The sequence below is a fragment of the Parus major genome, chromosome 5, assembly GCF_001522545.3.
Source record: "Parus major isolate Abel chromosome 5, Parus_major1.1, whole genome shotgun sequence".
NCBI classification, from domain to species: domain Eukaryota; kingdom Metazoa; phylum Chordata; class Aves; order Passeriformes; family Paridae; genus Parus; species Parus major.
In genome coordinates this window covers 28,566,269-28,587,093 of record NC_031774.1, presented here as the reverse complement: position 1 = coordinate 28,587,093, position 20,825 = coordinate 28,566,269, and the positions used below count along the sequence as shown (strand labels likewise).

Below are 20,825 nucleotides of genomic sequence, written 5' to 3'. Positions count from 1 at the left end.
TTATGAAGTATCATCTCTGAAGATACCATCCAGTTCCGAAAATATCCTCCCTAATGGTTGCATTTCTTTACTTTCTGAAGCAGAATAAAGGGCCCAGAAACACTTCTTCCCTGTTTTCCTCAACAAGAAACACACCCTAATTGTGTGATCTACCAGCAGTGTGATTTAATTCCACCATTCCTCAGCCTGCAATATGTAGCATCTGTATGGAAAACTTTCTCCTTGGAAGAACAATTGAACTTTAAAGCAGTCATCCTGGTTGGCTGGCTGAACAAATGACACATGTCCACACAAGAATTATTCATTCAACCATCTTAATAAGGATTTACTTTAAACAGAACCTTGTATGGGTACACTAGACTCAGTCTCATTAAGGAGCAAGTTGGATTTTTATACAGCATGAACCACTGGCAATCTAAAACAGACCCACTGAAGAACAGAATGGAGAATCAAACGCAATGTTTCAGACCCAAGCTCTATGTGCCTTTAATACTTTCTTTTTCCTTTTCTTTTTGAGAGAGTGCACACTACGACAGACATTTGCATTTATCATGTTTTTAACTTCTTTTCTAAGGATGAGCTCTCTGAATCTGCATCTTCCAACTCCCCTCTGTGTCTTTTCAGTCCCCCGAGAGACTGAGTGCTCTCACTGCCCGCAGGATGCAGGTCAGCAGTATCCTCTCTTGTGCTCACGCTGTAGCTGTTGGAGTCCATTTCAGACAGGCAGCAGTCTTTGTGCAAGGTCACACCCACCTGTACAAGGTTGCCATTATCAGCATTTGAGTGCACCTGTAGTCCTTGTGTCACAGACTCCTGCTCTCCAAAAGTCTGTCCATTGTTGAAGCATGAAGGGTGAAGATGCAAGTGGCCATTATTGTGGTTAACACAGGAGGGGTCGAAGCTCCTCTCCTCACTGCCATCAGTCTGGTTTCTGGAGCAGTGACCTGACATGCTACAGATGGCAACAGCGGAGAACGGAGAGACCAGTGAGTGATGGCTTGGTGCTGGTTGACAGTTCTGACTATTTTTCTGTTCCGCAAGTCCTGTGGTCTGAACGCAAGGTTCTTCGGTACAGCTATTTAGCCCTTTGCAGTTAGCTTTTCCATTAAGCTTTTTAGTCTCAAAAGAATGCTCTACACCTCCACTGCTTGTGTCTTCAGATGTGTTTTCTTGACCTTCCATCCGCCGCTGATTGTCACATTCATGAGCTTGACCATTACTAGAATTTTCTATCCCACCACATTCTTTTAAATTTTCTCTGCTGTGGCTTTCAGCAGAAAGAGCTGAGGAACCCTGAGGAACTACTGAACTTAAGTTCCTAGCATCTTCCTTAGTTAGCGAGCACGTTGCACTGTGTTTTCCACTGGTTCCTGGTTTCCCTTCATCATTTTCTCCATCTCCTCTGGAGCATTCACCATCTTTACCAGCCGAATATGATATGTAAGAGTAATGGAGCCACTTATAAGCTTTGTAAATCTTTCTCTCCACTGATTCACTGTCTGAACAAGGGGACGTCCTTTCTTTAAGAACTTCTTTGTTGGCCGAACTCCTTTCTGGTGAAGAAGCTGGAGAGGAAGAAAGATCATCTACTTTGATCTGGGGGTAATCATATATGTCCTCACCTATGTAAGGAGTTACATTCTCTGTGTTAGTGCTAGTCCTTTCCTCCTTTTGCACCTTCTGTCGGCGCCTCAGTGCATTGCGTTGCCTCATGGACGTGCGCCTCTCATTCAGTTCCTCTTCATCCTCTGTACTGCTGCTGCTGCTGGAACTGCTGGATTCACTCTCCTCAGGACTCGGAGATGGTGGCCGTGGGAAAAGGTCTGTATCTAGTTCTGCCTCACAGGTATTGTCATCAGAGTCAGACTCATTGGAAAGGGCCAGGAGACGTTTGTCCTGATATTTTCTCAGTGCAGAGAGCCTCTGCTGACGGGAAGCCACGTCTTCTCTAGCTGAGGAAGATGCAGTTGATCTTAAGGACCTCAAGTTATAAGTAGTTTCATCAGACTCTTCAGCCACCTGTGGTGGGGAGTGATGCAAAGAGGTGGAGGACTCCGACTCGCTATAAGCAGAGCGTTCACTTACTCCTGCGTGGAGCTGCATGATTGTGCTCTCACTGAGGTCGCTGTCTGAATCAGAACTCCAGCCCTCGATCTCTCGGCGCACCAGAGAGTCAAAAAAGGCCATCATCCGTGGATCTTCCTGGACCGATTGGTTGGCATAATCGTGTGACAGACCACTACCACTGTTCAATACAAGACTGATGTACTCTTCATGAGTGTAGAGGCAACGCGAATCATCCTCAATTCTACCATCCAGGTCCCCTGTGCAGTCAGGCTGCTTGTAGGGACTCCAGATCTGTAATAGAAAAAAAAAAACAAAACATGTATCTTTGAATTCATAAACTATTATAAGGATTTGAAATGGAATAGTAGCTCAAATACCCAGAATAGCTGCAGGTTGCAGATTGTTTGTATTAATTTTTACCCCTCAGTACCATACTTACAAGTATTACAGTGCTGTGAGATTTTTTCTTCCCCTTTACAAATGTGTTTTTCCTGCATTTACTTCACCCATACGGAATAAAAAATCTCTCACACTGCAAATTATCCATCATTTTGGTAATTCATTGTGTGATAATTTCTCCCAAATTGCAGGGCTCTATTTTTATGTAATAAGGGATGCTTACTCACTAACAGTAAGAATAGTTTGTTGCCTACAATACAGTCTTAGCACTAATGAAGGCACTGGTTTCCCAGGAAACTAGAGTTGCTGGTGCCAGTGGTGTAGAGTAACATTTCATCCAGCTATGTAGTCAATCCCACCTGATCAGCAGGCAGGGAGTTGAATGCATGAAGGTGAAAAGTAGAGCTGCACTTACTCCCTTTAGGAAACAGTTACAAGGAAAAGAAATCTTCCAACATCCTCTGATGACACAGCAGCAGTTTTAAAAGGTGAAGTTGAAGAGTTTTACTGAAAGGTACTTTCGAAGTGTACTGATTTCACCAACAGCAACAGTCTTGACTATGCTGTCTGTCTATCCTTCCCTCAATTTTCCTGGTATGGAAAGGAAAAGGGGAAAAAAAGTTCCAAAGAAGAACCACCAAAATCCCTAAGAAACTGATAATCCATAACAAATATAACAGTTGGATGTCCTCATCCTTCTCAGATGTACTCACAGATTTGGGGGCAATGTGATTATTTTGTGGACAACCACTATCACTTTGGATCAATGGTTAATGGAATGAACAATGCCTCACTGTAAGCAGAGCCAGGATGTAGCTTATCTACAACAATGCCTTAATGTTCTGCTTATAAAAGATCTGATCTCAGCCATGCTTTGGTTTTATCACGCTAACGAGCTCAGGGGAAAAAATTCTAAGCCAGCTCTCTATATCAGGTTGAACTTTTGGGATAGTATTTGGAAAAAAAATCTAACAATTTTCCCAACAGAAATTAATTTTTGTTCCAAACAGACAAAACTGCTAACAAAAAGAATGTTTTGCACATATAAATGACATAATCAGCACTCATCTTACAGATGTCTAGTTAACACATGCAACATAACCCAATACTACCATGACAAGCAACATAAGAAAAGAATATGAATATTCAATTCAAAATGAATACCAATTACTCTGTATTCACTGAGATTTCCAACAGTGTACAAAAAAATCTTCCACCTTTAATAATGGAAGCCAAATGAAATAAATTACCTTGCAACCACTTATCCAGAACGGCTGCATTTACGATAAACAAGTAAACTTTATTCTGGAAATCCCCCAAATTTGAAAGCTTTTACTTTGCATCCTCTGCAATTTCTGGTTAACAGAACTTCCACACATGATCTGGCTCAATAGATAAGAGACACTATTCCAAAATTAAAGTGGGCTGCAGATATACTTTCTTCTGTAGACAATCATCAAGCTACCTTTCAGAGCAAAGGAAAAGGAACTTTGCATTGTGTTACATCAGGCTGTTTCTAGGCACATCTCAGCATCAAGGTGTATTTGCTATTGGTACTTAATTGCTTGTTTTATTATTTGCAGTACTTCAGGAAATTCTCTCCCACTGCAGTTCTTTAGTATGACACTTGAAACCAGAATGAAGACATTTCTCTATTGCTTGGTTCACACACTGCACTTACCAGACACATAGCCCAAATGACAAGCATCATGTTTGGATGAAGATAACAAAATCCAGTATTAACCTACTATGTACAGAATTTCGGCAACCAAACTTAACCTTTTTGAACTATTCAAGAAAACAGAAAGAATCACTCTTCATCCCAAATTTCCCAGGCTACACTTCCTAATGACAATGTAGGAAAGAGCTTTCTCTCAGGGAATCCATGAGAGAGATTGTTCATCTGTGGATACACCAAATTTTTTAATAGAAAAATAGAACTCTACTTGCTGAAAAGACTATTCTTGGGTTGCTGTCTTCCTAATGATTTATGTAGCATGTATTCAGTACCTTTTCTCACCTCAGATTTTCTTCCCCTTTGTCCCACTACTGAGCATTTCAGCAAGCAGATCAGTTCTTTTTTAGAAGCATGTAAGTTCTTGTAAATGCTCCATACTGTGTGCTTAGGCAGACTGGCATGCCCCTTCGTCAAATAATCTTAGCAGTGTTAGATTGATCACTAGGTTTTATAAAGCCTTTTTTTTTTTTTTAAATTTTTTAAGCAAGAGAATTAGAAAACGCTTAGGTCTGGTATGAGCCAATATGAATGGAGGAGAGGTAGTCTGCTCCAAAGTTCCTCTGAGAAAGATTTTTCTGTAATGAAATTAATCTAAAAAGGTACAGAAAGTGTGCACAGAGATATTCTACATCCTTGGTAGCACTACCACATCTTTCTGCTCTCTCTGCAAGCATCAGCAAAAACAGAGCAGTATAAAATATTGAAAAAATAGCTACTAAGAGTCCACAGTGAGGCTTTTCCCATCCAAGAGAGATTTGTCCACAGAGAAGTAAGTAATAAAGAGAAGTCAAGGGAATTGAGGATGAATACCTTGTTTGTATGGGATCAGTTGTCTCTGGAGAATGATATCCCTGCATTTTAGATATTTTGTTATGAGGGCATGCAAAGGCCTGCCAGAGTCAGAAAGAAATCAGACTAGGAATCTGTCCTTGGCAGAATGGGGAAGTATTTAAACTGGTATCAACTGATCCAGTGCTCTCTGTGGCATCTGACATGGGCTTCTTGTAAATGGAATGCCTTGGCCTTTTTCTCATCCTATGATGCCATGTCGAGGAATAATGTGATCAAACTGGAGAAAATAAATTGGCAAATCAACCCACTGAAGCAATAATTTATCAAGAAGTTCTTTCTCTGTCAGAAGATTAAGGAGATGAATATTACTCACTGATGACCTGAGTACAGATATAGAAATAGGAACAATAACAGAAAATGGGAATACAAAACTGCTTCTCTGTTTCAATAGATATCTACTGACAGCACCTTTGAATTGCTTGTATTCCAGGGTGGCAAACCCACAAATTTTAAAACAAAAAAGAAGTTATGCCTGTAGCGTGAGAATAATTAAAAACAGTTAGATTATCTGATTAGGCAGAGGCAGATAATCACAATGACAATAATCTGTCACCATAGCAACATGTGCAAATAGACTTTATCTCTGACACACTTATGATTTTTAAACAAATGGGACCCACAACAGTTGTGCTCTGTTACACAATATTCCATTTTCAATACAAAACAGACTTTTTTTTCTGAAAATCATTATGCACTTCATCTATTTTATCTTTCCTGGAATTGTGTCCTAACTGCATAATTCTCTATGGCCCTTCTCTAAACCCAACACATCAGAGGGAATGCCTCACTTATTTTTTCTGCAATGCAATTTGTTTTCCTGCCAGCACATCCCAATGTCTTGCACACTTAACTGAGGGGAAAATGGTATTTTTCTATTTTATATTCCTTTAGCCCTTGTGGTGAATGCTTGATGCAAATGATTATTTTAATTTGCAGCTGCACTTTTTCATACAATTTTACTGAAGTTCAGTAAATGAAGGGCAATGAACAATTCATTTGGGTTGGTGTGTCCACCCCACCCTGTCTGGAGTCAAGGCTCCTAATGTCTTCTGTTAATAAGATTGTTGGGTCTTATTTTTGGTCCTAGCAGAAATCAAACCCTAAACCAATGAATTACTGAATTGTATCATCAAGGATGCTTTATAACAAAATAAAACTAAGACCATAAAAAAAAAAAATCACAAACATCAAAACCATTCTTGTGAATACTACTTTTTTCTGTGGGGCTAGGCCTGAGATGAATTTGTATCTCATTTGCAATCAGCATTAAAATAGCAAATGTGTTGGCAGAAGCTCATGGAATTATTGAACGGCTTGATGCTGGTGCTATCAGTTCCTCCCTTCTTGAGGTACTAAATTTAGGCCAGCTACTCCAAAAATTAATAGCTCAGACAAACAACTACTTGCATCCACGTTTTTAACATCACCATGTCTCTACAATTGTTTCTACAATTGCAACCAACCACAGTGAAGTTACCTTCTGTGATTTAGTTCCAGAAAGGGTTTTAGAAGACACTTGAGGAATGATAAAAAAGACACTTTTTCGGAAAATGATTAAAAGGAACAAAATAAGAAAATATAAAGAATTTAACTATGATTTTTATTTATGGTTCTTTCTCCTGTCATCTCAATTTCCCTGAGCAAGCATATCAAGCATTTATATAGGGGAAAGAAAGACAGCCATGCAAAGGACAGCCTTGTGTTCCCAGCTGTTTTTAATCCAGTAAATGGCCCCTCAGAACTGCTGGTGCTGTTTTTACTGTTTTGCCCTTCTGCTAGTGGCAGTTACTAGTCTCCAAACTATCCACAGAAGTAGCTGGAATGAAGAAGAAAGCACCTTTGTACAGTCACCTGCAAACTGCTGTGCACTGCAGTATCTTTAGAGAGTCAAGTCAGGCAGCTCAGACAAGACATGAGCACTGAAACAACCCGAGCCCCAAACAAGGCACATTACAGGCTGAGACAAAAGGACATACAACAAAAGGGTAAGAAGTTCTGGCTGGCCAACAAACTTAATACATTAAACACCTTTCTCTTAATTTGTTTTTAGCTTTAAATGTCTGGGGAATTCAGTTCCTTTAAAGCAGCTGCACAAGTTCCACTGCACACACAGTGACACAACAGGAGTTCTCTTCTAAGGAAGCGCTCAAGCAGAGGTGTCTTTGAAAGAGTTACACAACCTGTGACTGCAGCCTTAATCAAACTAACCTTTTAATCACCAGGCAAAAAAAAAAAAAAAAAGCCCTGCCAAGGCTCTAGCAGAAGTACACAAAAGCAACACAGGGGATGTTTATACCAATGCTAATCCAACAGTCTAAGCACACTCATGCAGGAAGGATTCATAGGGTGAAGGGTCAGCAGATCTAGAATCCAGAAGACAAAATTCAGGCTGCATGAATCAAGTTCCCAAGAAAAAAAAATGTGCCCCTGGCAAAACTGTTGTTAAACAGTGGCAGTTTGACTGCTTGGAAATTGAAAAATCAGTGAGCTGCTAAGACTGTTCAATGCACTTTTGTTCAAAGCCTGTATTTAATATATTTTTGATCAAACCTGTCAGGAAAGCATAGATGAAGAAAAAAGAACTAAATTACCAGGGGAAGACAGGAGAGGAGGAAAGCTGAACTACAGTGAGGACCCAAATGCTGACAGTAGTTGTAATGCAAGCAATGCAGAAGGGCACTAAGCCACGGTCTCAAGATTTTGGGTCAGTTCTGATCCCTAAATTGCACATCACTAAAAAAACTCCTTTGTAGGACAAGTTCATGCTGTCAACTTGTACCTGACAAAAGCATTTACAATATTGTAACATTATTTATAGCCACATGCAGGTAAGACTTTCATGAAGTCATTCAACAAATAGTTAGGATAAATAGGAGTTCTTTTTGTCCTACTTCAAAATTAAATGGTTATGGCTTTTTTCACGCTGTTTGTAGACCTAAATTATAGCAAAATATCTATAGCAGCAGAATACAAATCACATTAGTGTAGCATAATCCTTTGCCTTCCCAACCTTCAAATAACAAAACTGGTTTTGCCTTGGTCCCACAATATTGACTGTCTTTCCTTAAGGAAAGAAAATTTCAGAACCTATCAAAGTTTCTTATCTCTTTCAGTTCCACAGAAAAAGGTGAAAAACTTCCTAAGAGTACTGTACATTGTTAAAGGATTCAAAAAGACACTGCATGAAGTATTAAAAGTCCTTCCTCTGGAAGCCACAGAAAAGGTATGGTGAATTGATTCAAAGTACAAATATTATAGAAGTCCTTCTGAGGCATTATTCAGCCAGGTCAGTCTAGGCTAAGGTTCAACAATACTCTTTGGAGATACTTTTATTACATTTTAGATCAGAGTATCACAAGTTGTAGTAGCAGATCATATTACAACTGTAACCAAACTCACCCGAGCAAATGAGACAAAACATTTTATAAAACAATAAGAGGAGAAGAAAGGATGGGTGTGAAATAGAATGATGCTGAGCAAAACAAAGCATTTCTTCCTAAAAGAACACATTTTCTGATAACTAATCTTACCTTTATAATCTTTTCAACTCCAGAAGAACAGATCATGTAGGTGTGAGGATTAAACCGCACTTGGTTTACAATTGACCGGTGACCTTTTAATACCATAAAAGCACCATTGACGACCCTGCCAATGCCACCTGGGGGAAAACAAGCACACATGGACATGAATAATTAAATCTTCACATTATTTTCAGTCATAGCCATTTAAATGCTGTTATATTTGACAGTGCGCTTCAGCTTTATTTTGCACTATTTTAAGGCCTGTGTTGGTTGCAGAACTCCAATTTTATGAGTTATGCCCCTATGAGAAGTTGCAAGTTTGATGAAAAGCATCCTTCCTGCAAATTAAGACTTTAAGGCTTGCTTTGATTCATCTAAAAAAATAATGAAGATTTGAACGAATATGACAAATATTCAAATGAGAGCAACATACATAATGAAATCACCAGTGAAATCTAAGGCATAACAGACATTTTGTAAATCTGAAGCAGAGACAAAGGACTTGGCTTTTAACAGTGATACTATTTTTCAAATTTATTTTTAAAATCAGCAATTTATTACTGTCACAGTTGACTCTAGTCTGATGAATAGGAAGGACCTGACATAACACATCTGAACAGTGGGTTATATCATTCTTTGTCACAAGGCAGTGAATTAGCCAAAGTGGAATGCTTTTGTGCTGTTGGTAAAACTCAAAACAGGAGCCAATTAAATTTTCTGCTTGGTCATTGACTCTTACTAGGTTTATACACCAAAGTAAGAAACAGTCACACAGTATTTTTTTTAAATTCATAGACTCACACAGTTAAAACTACAAATTTGTTAGAAAGCACACCTGTGTATCTGAATAAACAAGTGCCTATCACCATGCTATGACTTAACATTTTCAGTGAAAGAAAAAACTTTTAAAAGCTGGGAAATAAAAACTGACAATCACTTCAGCTGAAAATCAACTTGCTATTTAAAACTTCATAGGTTGTAACACCTCACAGAAAATTAAAATAATTTCACCAGCTTTTATGCTACTTATAGTTATCTTTACACTAAATAAACTTTTTGTTCCTCCTGTTGAAAATGTTTGCTATCTTCCTTTGACCTCAAAAGAAGCTATTTCAGCTGAAAGAGTTGCTGATTTAAGCTCTGTGTTGAACAACTTGTGTTCTAAAATAGAGTTAGAGTTCTCCTGTAAGTCACACTTCCTAAAGAAAAACTTGCATTACCACTGAAGAGCAGCAAGATAAAAGAGTCAAGGAAAAAAGAAAAATTAAAAAACATTCTGATATTACCTTTCATTTGTTAGGTTACACAAACAATGAAAACAACTGCAGCTACTGAGTTTGTGTACAGCCCCTCTCCTCTTAGAAAGTGTTCTATCCCTTTCTCTCATTATACCTGCACTCCGAAGAGTTGACTGATATTTAGCAGGGAGAACAAACCATGATAAGGATTTAGAAACGAGGTGTCATCCAAGTCCTTAAAATCCAGAGACAGATATTTTATTGCTCCTGGAAAGTGTTCTGCTTTGCACAATTTTTGCACACCAACCTGCTGTCTCATGGCACCTTGGGATAGAAAAACAAAGCTCCTGAGAAAGGGAAAAGTGATGGCAAGTAACTCCAGGGACCAAAATGCATGGCTCACCACACTGAAACTGCACTGAGACCAAGTTACTTGCAGCAAGTTCTCTTATTTGGGTACATTTGTATTTTCTGTAAAGATTTTACCTTCCGCCACCGGAGCAAGATTTCACCATGGTCAGCAAATATTACTGAGAAGTAACTGATTGGAGAGCAAGTTCATTAAATGCCAAATTAAGCTCTTTTGATTTTCTTTCCCATTTTAAGAGCTTGCTCAAGTCCTTTCATTCTGCTCATCCTGCTAGACACCTATGGCTGATGGTAAGTTGCCCTACCCCCACAGAGTTCCTTCCAGCCAAATCAGAGCTGTCAGTCCAACTGTATCTACCAAGCCAACAGTAGATGGTTACATCAACACCAGCTCTCAAACACACCTTGACCTAGCAGAAGAATATTCCAAGAAAGAGGGCCTAGGGAATGAAGAGAAAGTTCACTTAGGAAATGTTTCCAAGCCTACAAGTGATGTCTAAAACAAGTTTTAACTATCCATGGACTGTAGCTGCATGAATTCTGTACTAAACAAGAAATATGCCCTACAAGTTACTAACGAGAGTCAGAGGGACTATGAGCAAAGAAAGGATTATAATGCAGATGAAACAAATACCATATATCAGTATCTTGGGCTGCATTTCTCAGTCAGTCATTGGCCTTTTATGGTACTGTCAGCAGTGTGAATTAACCCATGGTTATTTTCCTAGTAGAACAGTGAGAAGAGTCATTTAATGCCAGAAGTGTCTTCTGGCATTAAACTTTTGAATGTTTATCAATACACTAAGAACAATGTATGAAAAGTGGTCAGCATGCCACATCTAGAACACAGGCTGCCTAGGATGTAGTCAGATCTATCCAGTGTCTGAAGCCCAGAAAACCCAACCATATCCTGGGCTGCATCAAAAGCAGTGTGACCAGTGAGTCAAGGGAGGTGATTCACCTCTACCCTTGTGAGACTGCACCTGGAGTACTGCATCCAGTTCTGGGGCCTCCTGCACAAGAAATACCTGGAAGTGTATTTCTGGGTCCAGAGGAGGGCCACAAAAATGATCAGAGTGAAGGAACACCTCTCCTACAAGAACAGCTGGAAGAGTTGGTGTTGTTAAGCTGGGACAAAAGAAGGCTCCAGGGACAACTTATTGAAGGACTTATAAGAAAGGGGATTTATAAGAAAGGCAGACAATTTTTACCAAGGCCTGTAGTGACAGAAAAAGGGGCAACAGTTTTAAGCTGAAAGAATGTAGGGTTACATTGGATAGAAGGAAGGTGTTTTTTCAAATGAGGGTGATGAGATGCTGGAACAGGTTACCCAGAGAAGCTGTGGTTGCCCCATCCCTGGAAGTGTTAAAGGCCAGGCTGGATGGGGCTTTCAGCAAGCTGGTCTCATGGAAGGTGCCCCTGTCTTTGGCAGAGGGGTTGGAACTACATTTAAAGGTCCCTTCCATCCCAAGCCATTCTATGATTCTATGGTTTTACAATTCTATGAAGGAACTCCAAAGATTTCAGATTTAATATTGAAGTTCCCTGAACTCCTTTTAAGCAGGTATCAGTAAATTCAGGGAAAGCACTGTAATAGAACATACTTCCCTCCTCTTAAAATGAAGGTGAAGTTCCCCCACAAGGCTCCTTAAAAGAATTGCCCAGCTACATTAAATTGCCTCAGGAGAAATACAAATCTTAGCAGTCAGCTTTTACCAATGATAAGGAAGGTTTTAATGATTTAAAGCAGAAAGTATTGACTCCAGCAATACTCTCATAATCTTTGTGTCAAATATAATAGACTGTCCCAGAACCTCATTTTTGGACAATCCCTTGCTTGATGTAATTTTAGTCCACCAACTCCAATGTGCTTAAGCAACACCTCTAAGCAAGCTCTTGATGCAGTCTTCTACATGCTTATCTTGAAAGCAGTCCCTCTATTTTATAGTAGTCCACCACAGCTGTCATCATATGACATCAGTAACTGCATGGCAGAAATCTGCCTGTGTCCAGACATATCTGGAATCCCCCTGGTCCCCCTCAGCAGAAGCTTAGCTGCAGATGAACAGCCTTTATCCATCTCAGAGCGTGAGCTAAGTTATACTTGCTCATCTCTGCTGGCAAAAAGAAAAAAAAAAAGAAAGTGCATCTGTACATTAAGTGGAGGCTAGCCATAAAATGTTCAAATTCCATTTTTTCCATATAATAAATTCCATTTCCTTTTGCTGTCTTCCCTTGAAATGGTATTTTTATTTGAACTGTTTCAGCAGAATTGACTTCTGCTATCCTAAAACCACTCAAATTTTGCTTTTTACATTTGAGCGGTTTTTTAGGGTTTTTTACTTATTTGCTTTTAAATTTAGCAGCATGCATGGGTTCTGCAACTCTTTAAGCACAGCAGTTTTTATATATTCTTAGCTAGCTCCAACATATATAAGCAGTGTTCATACAGAAGCCATTAGCTTACATATCTGTTATTAATAATAGATAAAAAAAATAAATTGTAAAGTCTTCAGAAGCTGACTATGCCAATTTTAGAAGGCTTATAATTTTATAACCTCTAAGTACTGGAAGGAAGAGATGGATATGTTCTAGCTGATTTTGCAATACCCAAAAATTGCCATGCTTAAAGGCAGTCCTGAGTAGTGGTTTAATGCTCTAGCTCTGCTGGTCAATGGGGTTTTTTTGGTCTGCTTTTATTTGATAATCAAATTGAAATGTCAAGAAAATCACTCTTAATTTATACCCTGCAAATAAGTGTTCCAAAGAAGAGCAATACAAAATCTCAAAAAGTCCTTTAAATAATATCCTACTATGATATCTGACCAGCTGAAAGAAATTACTTATAAAAGGCTAAATCTAATATGTACATTTTAAAACAGATTTCCCATCCATGCTTGACAAGAATATCTTTGCAATACAAGCCTCTCTAGGCTCCTGTACAGAGGAAGGACTAATACAATGTTTTGAAGTAGTTGATGTCTACTAAGCTGCCAAAGTGATTCCTTCTTGGTTTGCTTTATTAATTTATGTTTTAAATGTTAGGCTAATGAACTACTACTTAATTATGTGGTTTTGTAAATACTTATGTGAATGAGCTGACATTTGACATATTGCAAACATGCTGTATGGTACATCCCAATTCGTTCTAAAAACTCTAGTAACTTGTAACAAAGAAGAATGAGAGATTTAGACACCAGTCTGGCTTCAACTGCATGAGCTCTAAAACAAAAAGCAGTGTCTAGAAAAAGCCAGAATAAATTAATTGAAGGATAAAGAAAAAGCAAAAGTGATAGATTACTAAGAAAAGTGTTCTAGTGCAGAAATCCTGTGAGAATGTTGAACAGTCTCCAAACTAATGGAAGCTGCATTACTCCAAACACTTAAAAAACCTGTCAAAATGCCAGAGAACTTGTTGGGATAAGGAACTATCCTCCACTGGCTCTGTAAGAGAGGAATTAAATGACCTCATTAAGAAGTCTTTTCTATCTAGGACATTGGAAAAGAAATCCCACTGTTTGTTCATATAAGGTAGAAAGACATTACAAAGACTAAAGCATAACTTCATACAAGCCTTGTGAATTACTCCAAGTGCTGAAAACTCCTGAGAAGAACCAGATATTTGCAGCTGGTGCCAGTGTACCATAACATATCAATCCACTGCAGTACTTGGCGCTACAGTAGTAGCTCATTTAAAATTAATTTAGTTTTCATTAATAATAATCCAGGGTACATTTAGATCGTAGGCCACTACTTCGCATTTGAATCCTATGAGATCATGATGTGCTAACAAAGAGAGATACCATAATTTGGAAAGCAAATGCACAGCACAATACAAGCAAATATGCACAGCATAAAGGGCCTCTGCCTTCAGTGCAGCAGATTTTGTTTAGGTACCTTAAAGATCTCTCTCTGGACACTCACACACCTGTATTTGTCTCATACAATGGATGCCAGTAGATGTCTTTGCTCCTCAGAGACCTAAGGAGATCTGAAATCTGCACAGAAGTTAGATTTAAACAGAAACACTTTCACCCTGAGACCACAGGGCCTTGCAGCATACCTTCTTCTGGGATCAGGAATCTGACTCCAGATCTGGCAGCAGCCAGGCTTACTAAATGTTTCTCAACAGCACAAGCAAAACTGACTTTGGTCATTCTCACATCAAATATGGGGTGAGAGCAGGAAGAGGTGGCCAAGATTCCATCTCCTCCTAGCATGGTAAAAGGAGACATCAGAAGTACCAAAAGTGTCCCCTCAGAAGAGTGCAGCTCCAACTCCATTTTCAGACTGCTTCCTTTGACACCTTTGACTATCCTCTCCAGCTTCCAGGCAAGGTGAAAGGATCAGCATGGCCTTACAGAGCTCGAGTGAAAGCACAGAGAGCAGTCTCTGCCTCCAACAACATGCTCTTCCAGGCAATCAACTCATTTGCCGGGCCCCACAGCGGTCTTGTACCTCTGTGGAGGTTCCAAAAGCCAAAGAGAAAAGCAATATTTAAACATTTAAAGACTATGCAGAAAGCTGTAGTGGCTATTTTTGGATGTATATTTTCTCCCTTCTTTTGTTGCTTCTAAATATCTGCCATATACCTTATCTATCCCAATCCTCCCACTGTTGTTATCACCATTGTAGCTGAACAATGATATGAAAGCTAAGACAAAATTACTATAGAAATAAACTTTGGCAGACCTTTTCCACTCTGTTCCCCTCCTGGTCTGACAGACACTGCTTTTTTTGGTGTGCTTAATGGCATAGGTTGCAACAGGTTTCACAATCTTATTGGAACAATGCAAATTACCACCACCTACTATGCCTTCTGAACATAACAGATATAAACTAAGCGAAATTATCTCACAACCAATAGCTGTGCTTGCTTTTTTGTGGTTGGGTTTGGGTTTTTTTAATGGAAATGTGGAAAGTACTTGACTGTGCATTTCTTTTGCACTGGTGGCTGCAAACATTTTCAATACAACCAAGAGAAAGGAGCTTTGGTACAATTAGATGCCCAACTGCTAGGGATTAAAGCCTCTCCCAGTGCTCAGTGTTATCTTCAGCTTCCTATTCCTGAATTAGATATTAAACACACTAAGGCTGATGAGAGAAACACTCCATGCTGAATCTTCTTTCACTTGTCTACAGCACTACAAAGCACCCAATGCTGCCTTGTTTTCTGATAGATGCCACTTGGCCTGTACATTCCACAGGTCTGTGGTATTATTACAATCCAAAAAATTACACAGAAACCAGTCCCAATTCCACCTAATACAAGAACCTTTTCTACAATGACCCAGCACTTTCTCACTGTGTCAATCAAACAACTGTTCCATAGCATAATACGGTCAACACTGACTGAAGAAAGAGAAACTAGTCCTAAAAGTAAAACAGTCTATATCCCAAGACCACACCTGAGAAAAATAATTTTATTTAAACACCACAAACCCTCCAGAGCATGCTCCCCACTGGGTCAGATGGCTTCCCCCTGCCTCAACCAAGTGGTAGGCATATATATATATATATATATATATATATATATATATATATATGCATATGTACCCACACATAAAATATCTCAAAAGTAGCTGAAGACATTAAGTAACACTTAATTTTTTATTCATCTTCATTTATCAGCCCAGAACTTTGAGAACTTAAACTAAAAGCTGTCTCCAATGAGATAGCCCTGTTCAAGTATTGTGAAAAGATCTGTTCCTGAATTCTTCAAGCCTGAAGAAGTGTTGGCATTTACAAAGAGCAAGGAGGAGGAAAAAAAGGAAGAAAAATTGCATCAGTTCTGCTGAGCATTTGTGCAATTAGTTTAGTAACTGGACCACAATGACAGGCCCTTTCTTGCTTGCAGTTACAGTCAAAGGCAGAATTAAGAAGTTTTGAAATGCAGTTTGCTGTTCTGATTTAGTAAAGTTTTCCAGAACTTGGTGACAGCCTGCTCACATGAAATGAAGGATCCCCAGCTGTCTTCTCAATCATAAATAAATACCATATCCCTCACACAGCAGCTTTGAGCAATATTTCAAAAGCAGGAGTTGCACAGATGATTCAGAATAGGGAGTGAGGAATGTAAACTCCATTTTGAAAACTTTCGGTCTACTGAACCCTCTAATACTCCACAAGACATGTCAGGCTCTGTCTTCAACAGGGTTCTTTACCAGCTAATAGACCATGTTTATCGGTTAGGTTTGATAACACCTTAAGTGCTTAAAAATTAATAGGCTTGCTGGACAAGTCATGTAGGACTCATGTCTCTTCTCACTTCCAGCCTGCATTGGAGTCAAGTAAAAGTTGTGGAAACTTAGACTGCTTTTCTTCTGCCAGACTTATGTATTAACTTTGCTAGAAGCTGCCTCTGAAAAAAAACTGTGATACTTTCATGGATTACTTTAAAGAAGAAACTGGCTAACAAATTCATGAAACATTTGGCAATTACTTCTAAAGCACAGTGGAAAGCTGGATGGAGATGAAAGTGGAAAAATAAGCAAACTATTCCATCTTTAAGAAACCACAAAAGGTGGTAAAAAATTATCCAACCTTCTGGAATAGGAAATCCTGGCCTATTCAGAATAATCTAAGACTATAGAGGGAGTCAGTAAAACTCTTCAACAGAATGGCTTCCTAAGCAATTTAGGAAACACCTTTTTTCACATACCTCCCTCTCCCAAAGGCAGCAAAAATCCTGACTAATTATTGGAGCAAACAAAAGAGCTTGCAGATTCCAGCTGATTATGGGAATGATTTATTGCAACCTACTGGAAGAACACTTCTAAAATATGACTATCTGAAAAAAAATAAAACAGCAGAACTTCTCATATTCTCCTGGAAAAACACCAGCACAGGCAAACACTTTTCTCCAACTTGAAATATGTTTGCAACTGTCTGACTAGCACATTCCTTCACACTTTTCTTCATCTTTTGTTCACTAATGTTGCTAACCATTGGATAACCAGTACTTGGTGTACCTATGCATAAACAAATTAATTTCAGAGCTGTTGTTAAGGATGCAGCTGTTTAAAAAGATACAAGCTTGCAAAAAATTCCTTATTTTCAAATAACTGATACAACTTAAGGGAGTTGTATCACAAATATTTATAGCAACACAATGTCTGAGTTCAACCGGAAGGCAGAAATCAGTTAGAGAGATATTTTTATTTAAAATACCAACCAACGGTACAGGACATTACATCATCCTGTCTAGTTTGCACACTATTTTAAGTGAAAGACCGCATTCCACTCTCTCAGATCACATACCCAAAGGCACTCCTATTTTAGCTAGAACATAAGAACAAGGAGTTTTCCACTGAAGCAAAAGCTTTCCCAAGTCTCTACATCCCTACGGCAAGACTATTTCTCCAAGAAGTAAGTGCAGCAACCTATCTCTCTGGCAATTATTCTGAACAGCAAGACAAGATTTAAGAGAGGATATTTCAACACATTCAAAATGGGCACAACTCTTCAAGAAGAGCTGAAGGAAGACAAGAAAAGCTTCAATAAGCCTATCAGAGATGATCTGGATGCCCAATTAGTTATTTGCCACAGAAGCTGACCTTTGGGCCTAACAAAACAAACCCTGTGAGTTTTGCTAAAACATTTCAAAAAGAGAACTGTTCAAGTTACAAGACATTAAGACATACACATTCCTGCTCCTGGAGCTTCTGATTTGTTAAGCAACCACTGAGGGCAATTGATATTAAGTAAATAATTTTGTAACTGAAATGTTGCAAGTGTACTGACACCCTTCCTGAAGTTACAAGTACCAGAGACAAGAAACGTGACAAAAACACAGATGACATTGTTTTGTGGTAAATCACATAGAAAATTGTAAATCTGTTTGATCAAAATGTATTACCTATTTGTAAATAGCAACTATTTTTGAAAGCATGTATCTTTTTTACAGAGTTTTATGTAACAACTACTCTAAAGCAGGTTATTTTGCTTAATAATTATTTTGCTTACAGATGCAACAAGTATTAGCTAGCATCCTTGTGCAAAAGTCCCAGATAAAAAGTTTGTCACATGGAGGTGTGTGGGAAAAAAAGTTTTCAAGAGCATCACAGCCATAAAAAGAAAAGCAAAATAAATAAAGAAAATCTCAAATCCAGATTTTACAAAGGAAGTCAGGACAGTATGGTGACACATGCAGAAAATGCAATTCTACAGTTCATACAATAAAACTTCCAAACAAATAACTAATTTTAACTTATGTAATCTTTGTTTTAACTGAGGAAAAATCCATAAACAGTAGTAAATCAGTGTCAAATGTAAAAGAAAATCACACAAAAAGAAAAGCTCTATAAACTCTATGTAAAGATAGAAGGCCAAGCTACTGATATTTAGCAGGACTATCTTCAGGATTGTGGACTGCAACATGAAATGTTGGTTAACTAAGCAAAACCCCCAAAATTAGAATGCCATTTTCCTCAAAACCCTGCCATTAGCCAAGGCTATTCATCCTCTCAGCTGTGGATTATACAGCTGTTATTAACAACTTTTGAAAATGAAAAAAAAATAATTTCATTTTACCTCTAACACAACATGTAATTTTCTCTCACTATTGCTGAAAGCATCTGAGGCCACAGGATAGCCCTCAGTAGTACTTAATACCACTGAAAGGTACAGTTTAAAGAGTCAGAGCCACTGAAAATGAAAACACTGGTACAGTTTTGCGTCTTGTCTCTTTCCATTAAAATTCAACACCCTTGTACAAGTGCAGTGATTTGTTCCAACAGGAGAGAGATGCTGACATTGCATGGCTTAGAGTGTCATATTGCCAAACCCTACACCCTACTAGACCACATCAAATTAGACACTGACCAACAGTGGCATTCACAATACGATTGTTGCATTGCCCCCTCACTGCTGCTTTTCATTAACATATCTCTCTTCCATACAGAGCTGTGCTACTTGCTGTTTGCTTCCCATGTCTGCCCCATGGGAATGGGTCAGAAATTAGTCAAAAGCAGCCATTTCCACCAGCTGATAGTGCTCCTCCACCCAGAAAGTAAAAAAGCATAACTCTTCTGCACTGGAAATCAGGGGGAAGATTTTGGTATAAGAGCAATGAGAGGGGAAAGGAGGTCAATGCACAGGAGCTGTAAGGAGCACCCTGTGAACCCAGCACCATTCCATGCTGCAAGCTTTATTATGGGAGGAATGATCATCACATGAGAGGGGAAAAAAAAATAGAAAATCATTATGATAAAACATTCAAATGGCATTGGTCACTGTTACCCAGACACTGGATCAGGCATTTGTAAACTCTCTCTATCCAGCTTCCCTCAGAGTTGCTCTAGATTCACAGTGTGAGAACAGCAATTTTTTTTTAAAAAAAAACAGTCTAGTATTTGTCATACACCTGCACCCCCACTCTTCCTTCCCCACCTAAAACAACAAAACTTACCTGCTTCTGGATCTGGAGGAATCCTCCACATATACAAATTGAAGTCATCAGAGCCCGAAAGGATGTACTGTTAGGAATAAAAATAAAAGCAGTTTATGATAAAGTATCACCTGAATTATGCTATTTTACTATTGATCTACTTCCTCCAAACCAAAAATGAGCAAGAAAGGATAATTTGCATCATTCTTTTCACCTCACAGATCTGTTTACATTTAAATGGGAATGAAGTACCAGCACCAAAATGTTGCATGCACAAATGGACCAAAAGCATACTTCATATATCTAATGCCTACTGCCCAAAATGTATGTTTGCTTTGCTAAATAAGGCTATGAATTTTGGTTGGCTTTAATATAAGTATGCCTAGGTCTAGATCATACTCTCTATTTTGCAACCTGCAACTCTGGTCTTTTTTTGATGTCCAAGACTTTCATAGTTTTTTCTAATCTCCTGAACTACCAAGGAAAACTCCATCAAACACATACCTAGGAAGAGAGTTGCCCTGTCCATTACACACAAGCATGTCCATTACTCATCAAACCAGACATGTCTACCAAGACCATCAAAAGTCAGTCACTGAGAATAATCTTGAACACTAAACAAAAAACAAAGCTAAACATTCACTGTCAGCAAGTCTCAAGTGGTTTAAAGCCCCCCCACTCCCCCTCACATTTATCACACTACTCATTTTTTTCCTGTTCATAGCTTCTCTGAAGAGATGGAAGGCTGCCCTTTTTCAGCAGTGCACAAATGATAAACAATCTCTTTATTGTGCAGAACTTCAGGCAATATGCAATTTAAAGTAGCTTAATACACTACAAGCATGCACTGGAATGACAGGTGACATTTGATGTGGCAAAAAGCTTATGCCTCTCAGTTCCAAGAGGCCACAAACTGTGCCTTACCTCCAAATACTTATTCTCCAATAAATGACAAGGAGTACAGTTTATTTCTCTCCCAAATTAGAGATTAAATGACACGTAGTGGAACTAATGGCAGATTCCAATTCCAGTTATACTGGTGTAGACAGTGTAAATCTCTGTCCCTCCACTAATGTTAGGCTGCAGTTTAATCAGTACAGTCAAGAAGCTGGGTTTTACATTTTATTATTATTATTAGGTATGGGGAAAGGGAGAAAAATAAAGAAATTAAGCCAGTTTGTCCCTTTTCTGACCTTTGATGAGAGACAAATTCTGTTTTGCTTGGCTCAAATATAACTGGTTTCTGCCTTTCA

General features: G+C 38.7%; 1 protein-coding gene across 1 annotated transcript in view; it reads right to left on the bottom strand.

Annotated features, from left to right (window-relative positions):
- Window positions 1-297: 297 nt before the first annotated feature.
- DCAF5 (DDB1 and CUL4 associated factor 5) overlaps window positions 298-20,825 on the bottom strand; it is a 68,935-nt gene continuing 48,407 nt past the window's right edge. The window contains exons 7-9 of the mRNA XM_015630579.3: window positions 19,594-19,660; window positions 8,587-8,714; window positions 298-2,358 (exon numbers count right to left, since the gene is read on the bottom strand). Coding sequence (XP_015486065.1) covers window positions 550-2,358; window positions 8,587-8,714; window positions 19,594-19,660 — 2,004 coding nt within the window. The 3' untranslated portion in view covers window positions 298-549. The remainder of the gene's footprint in view (window positions 2,359-8,586; window positions 8,715-19,593; window positions 19,661-20,825) is intronic.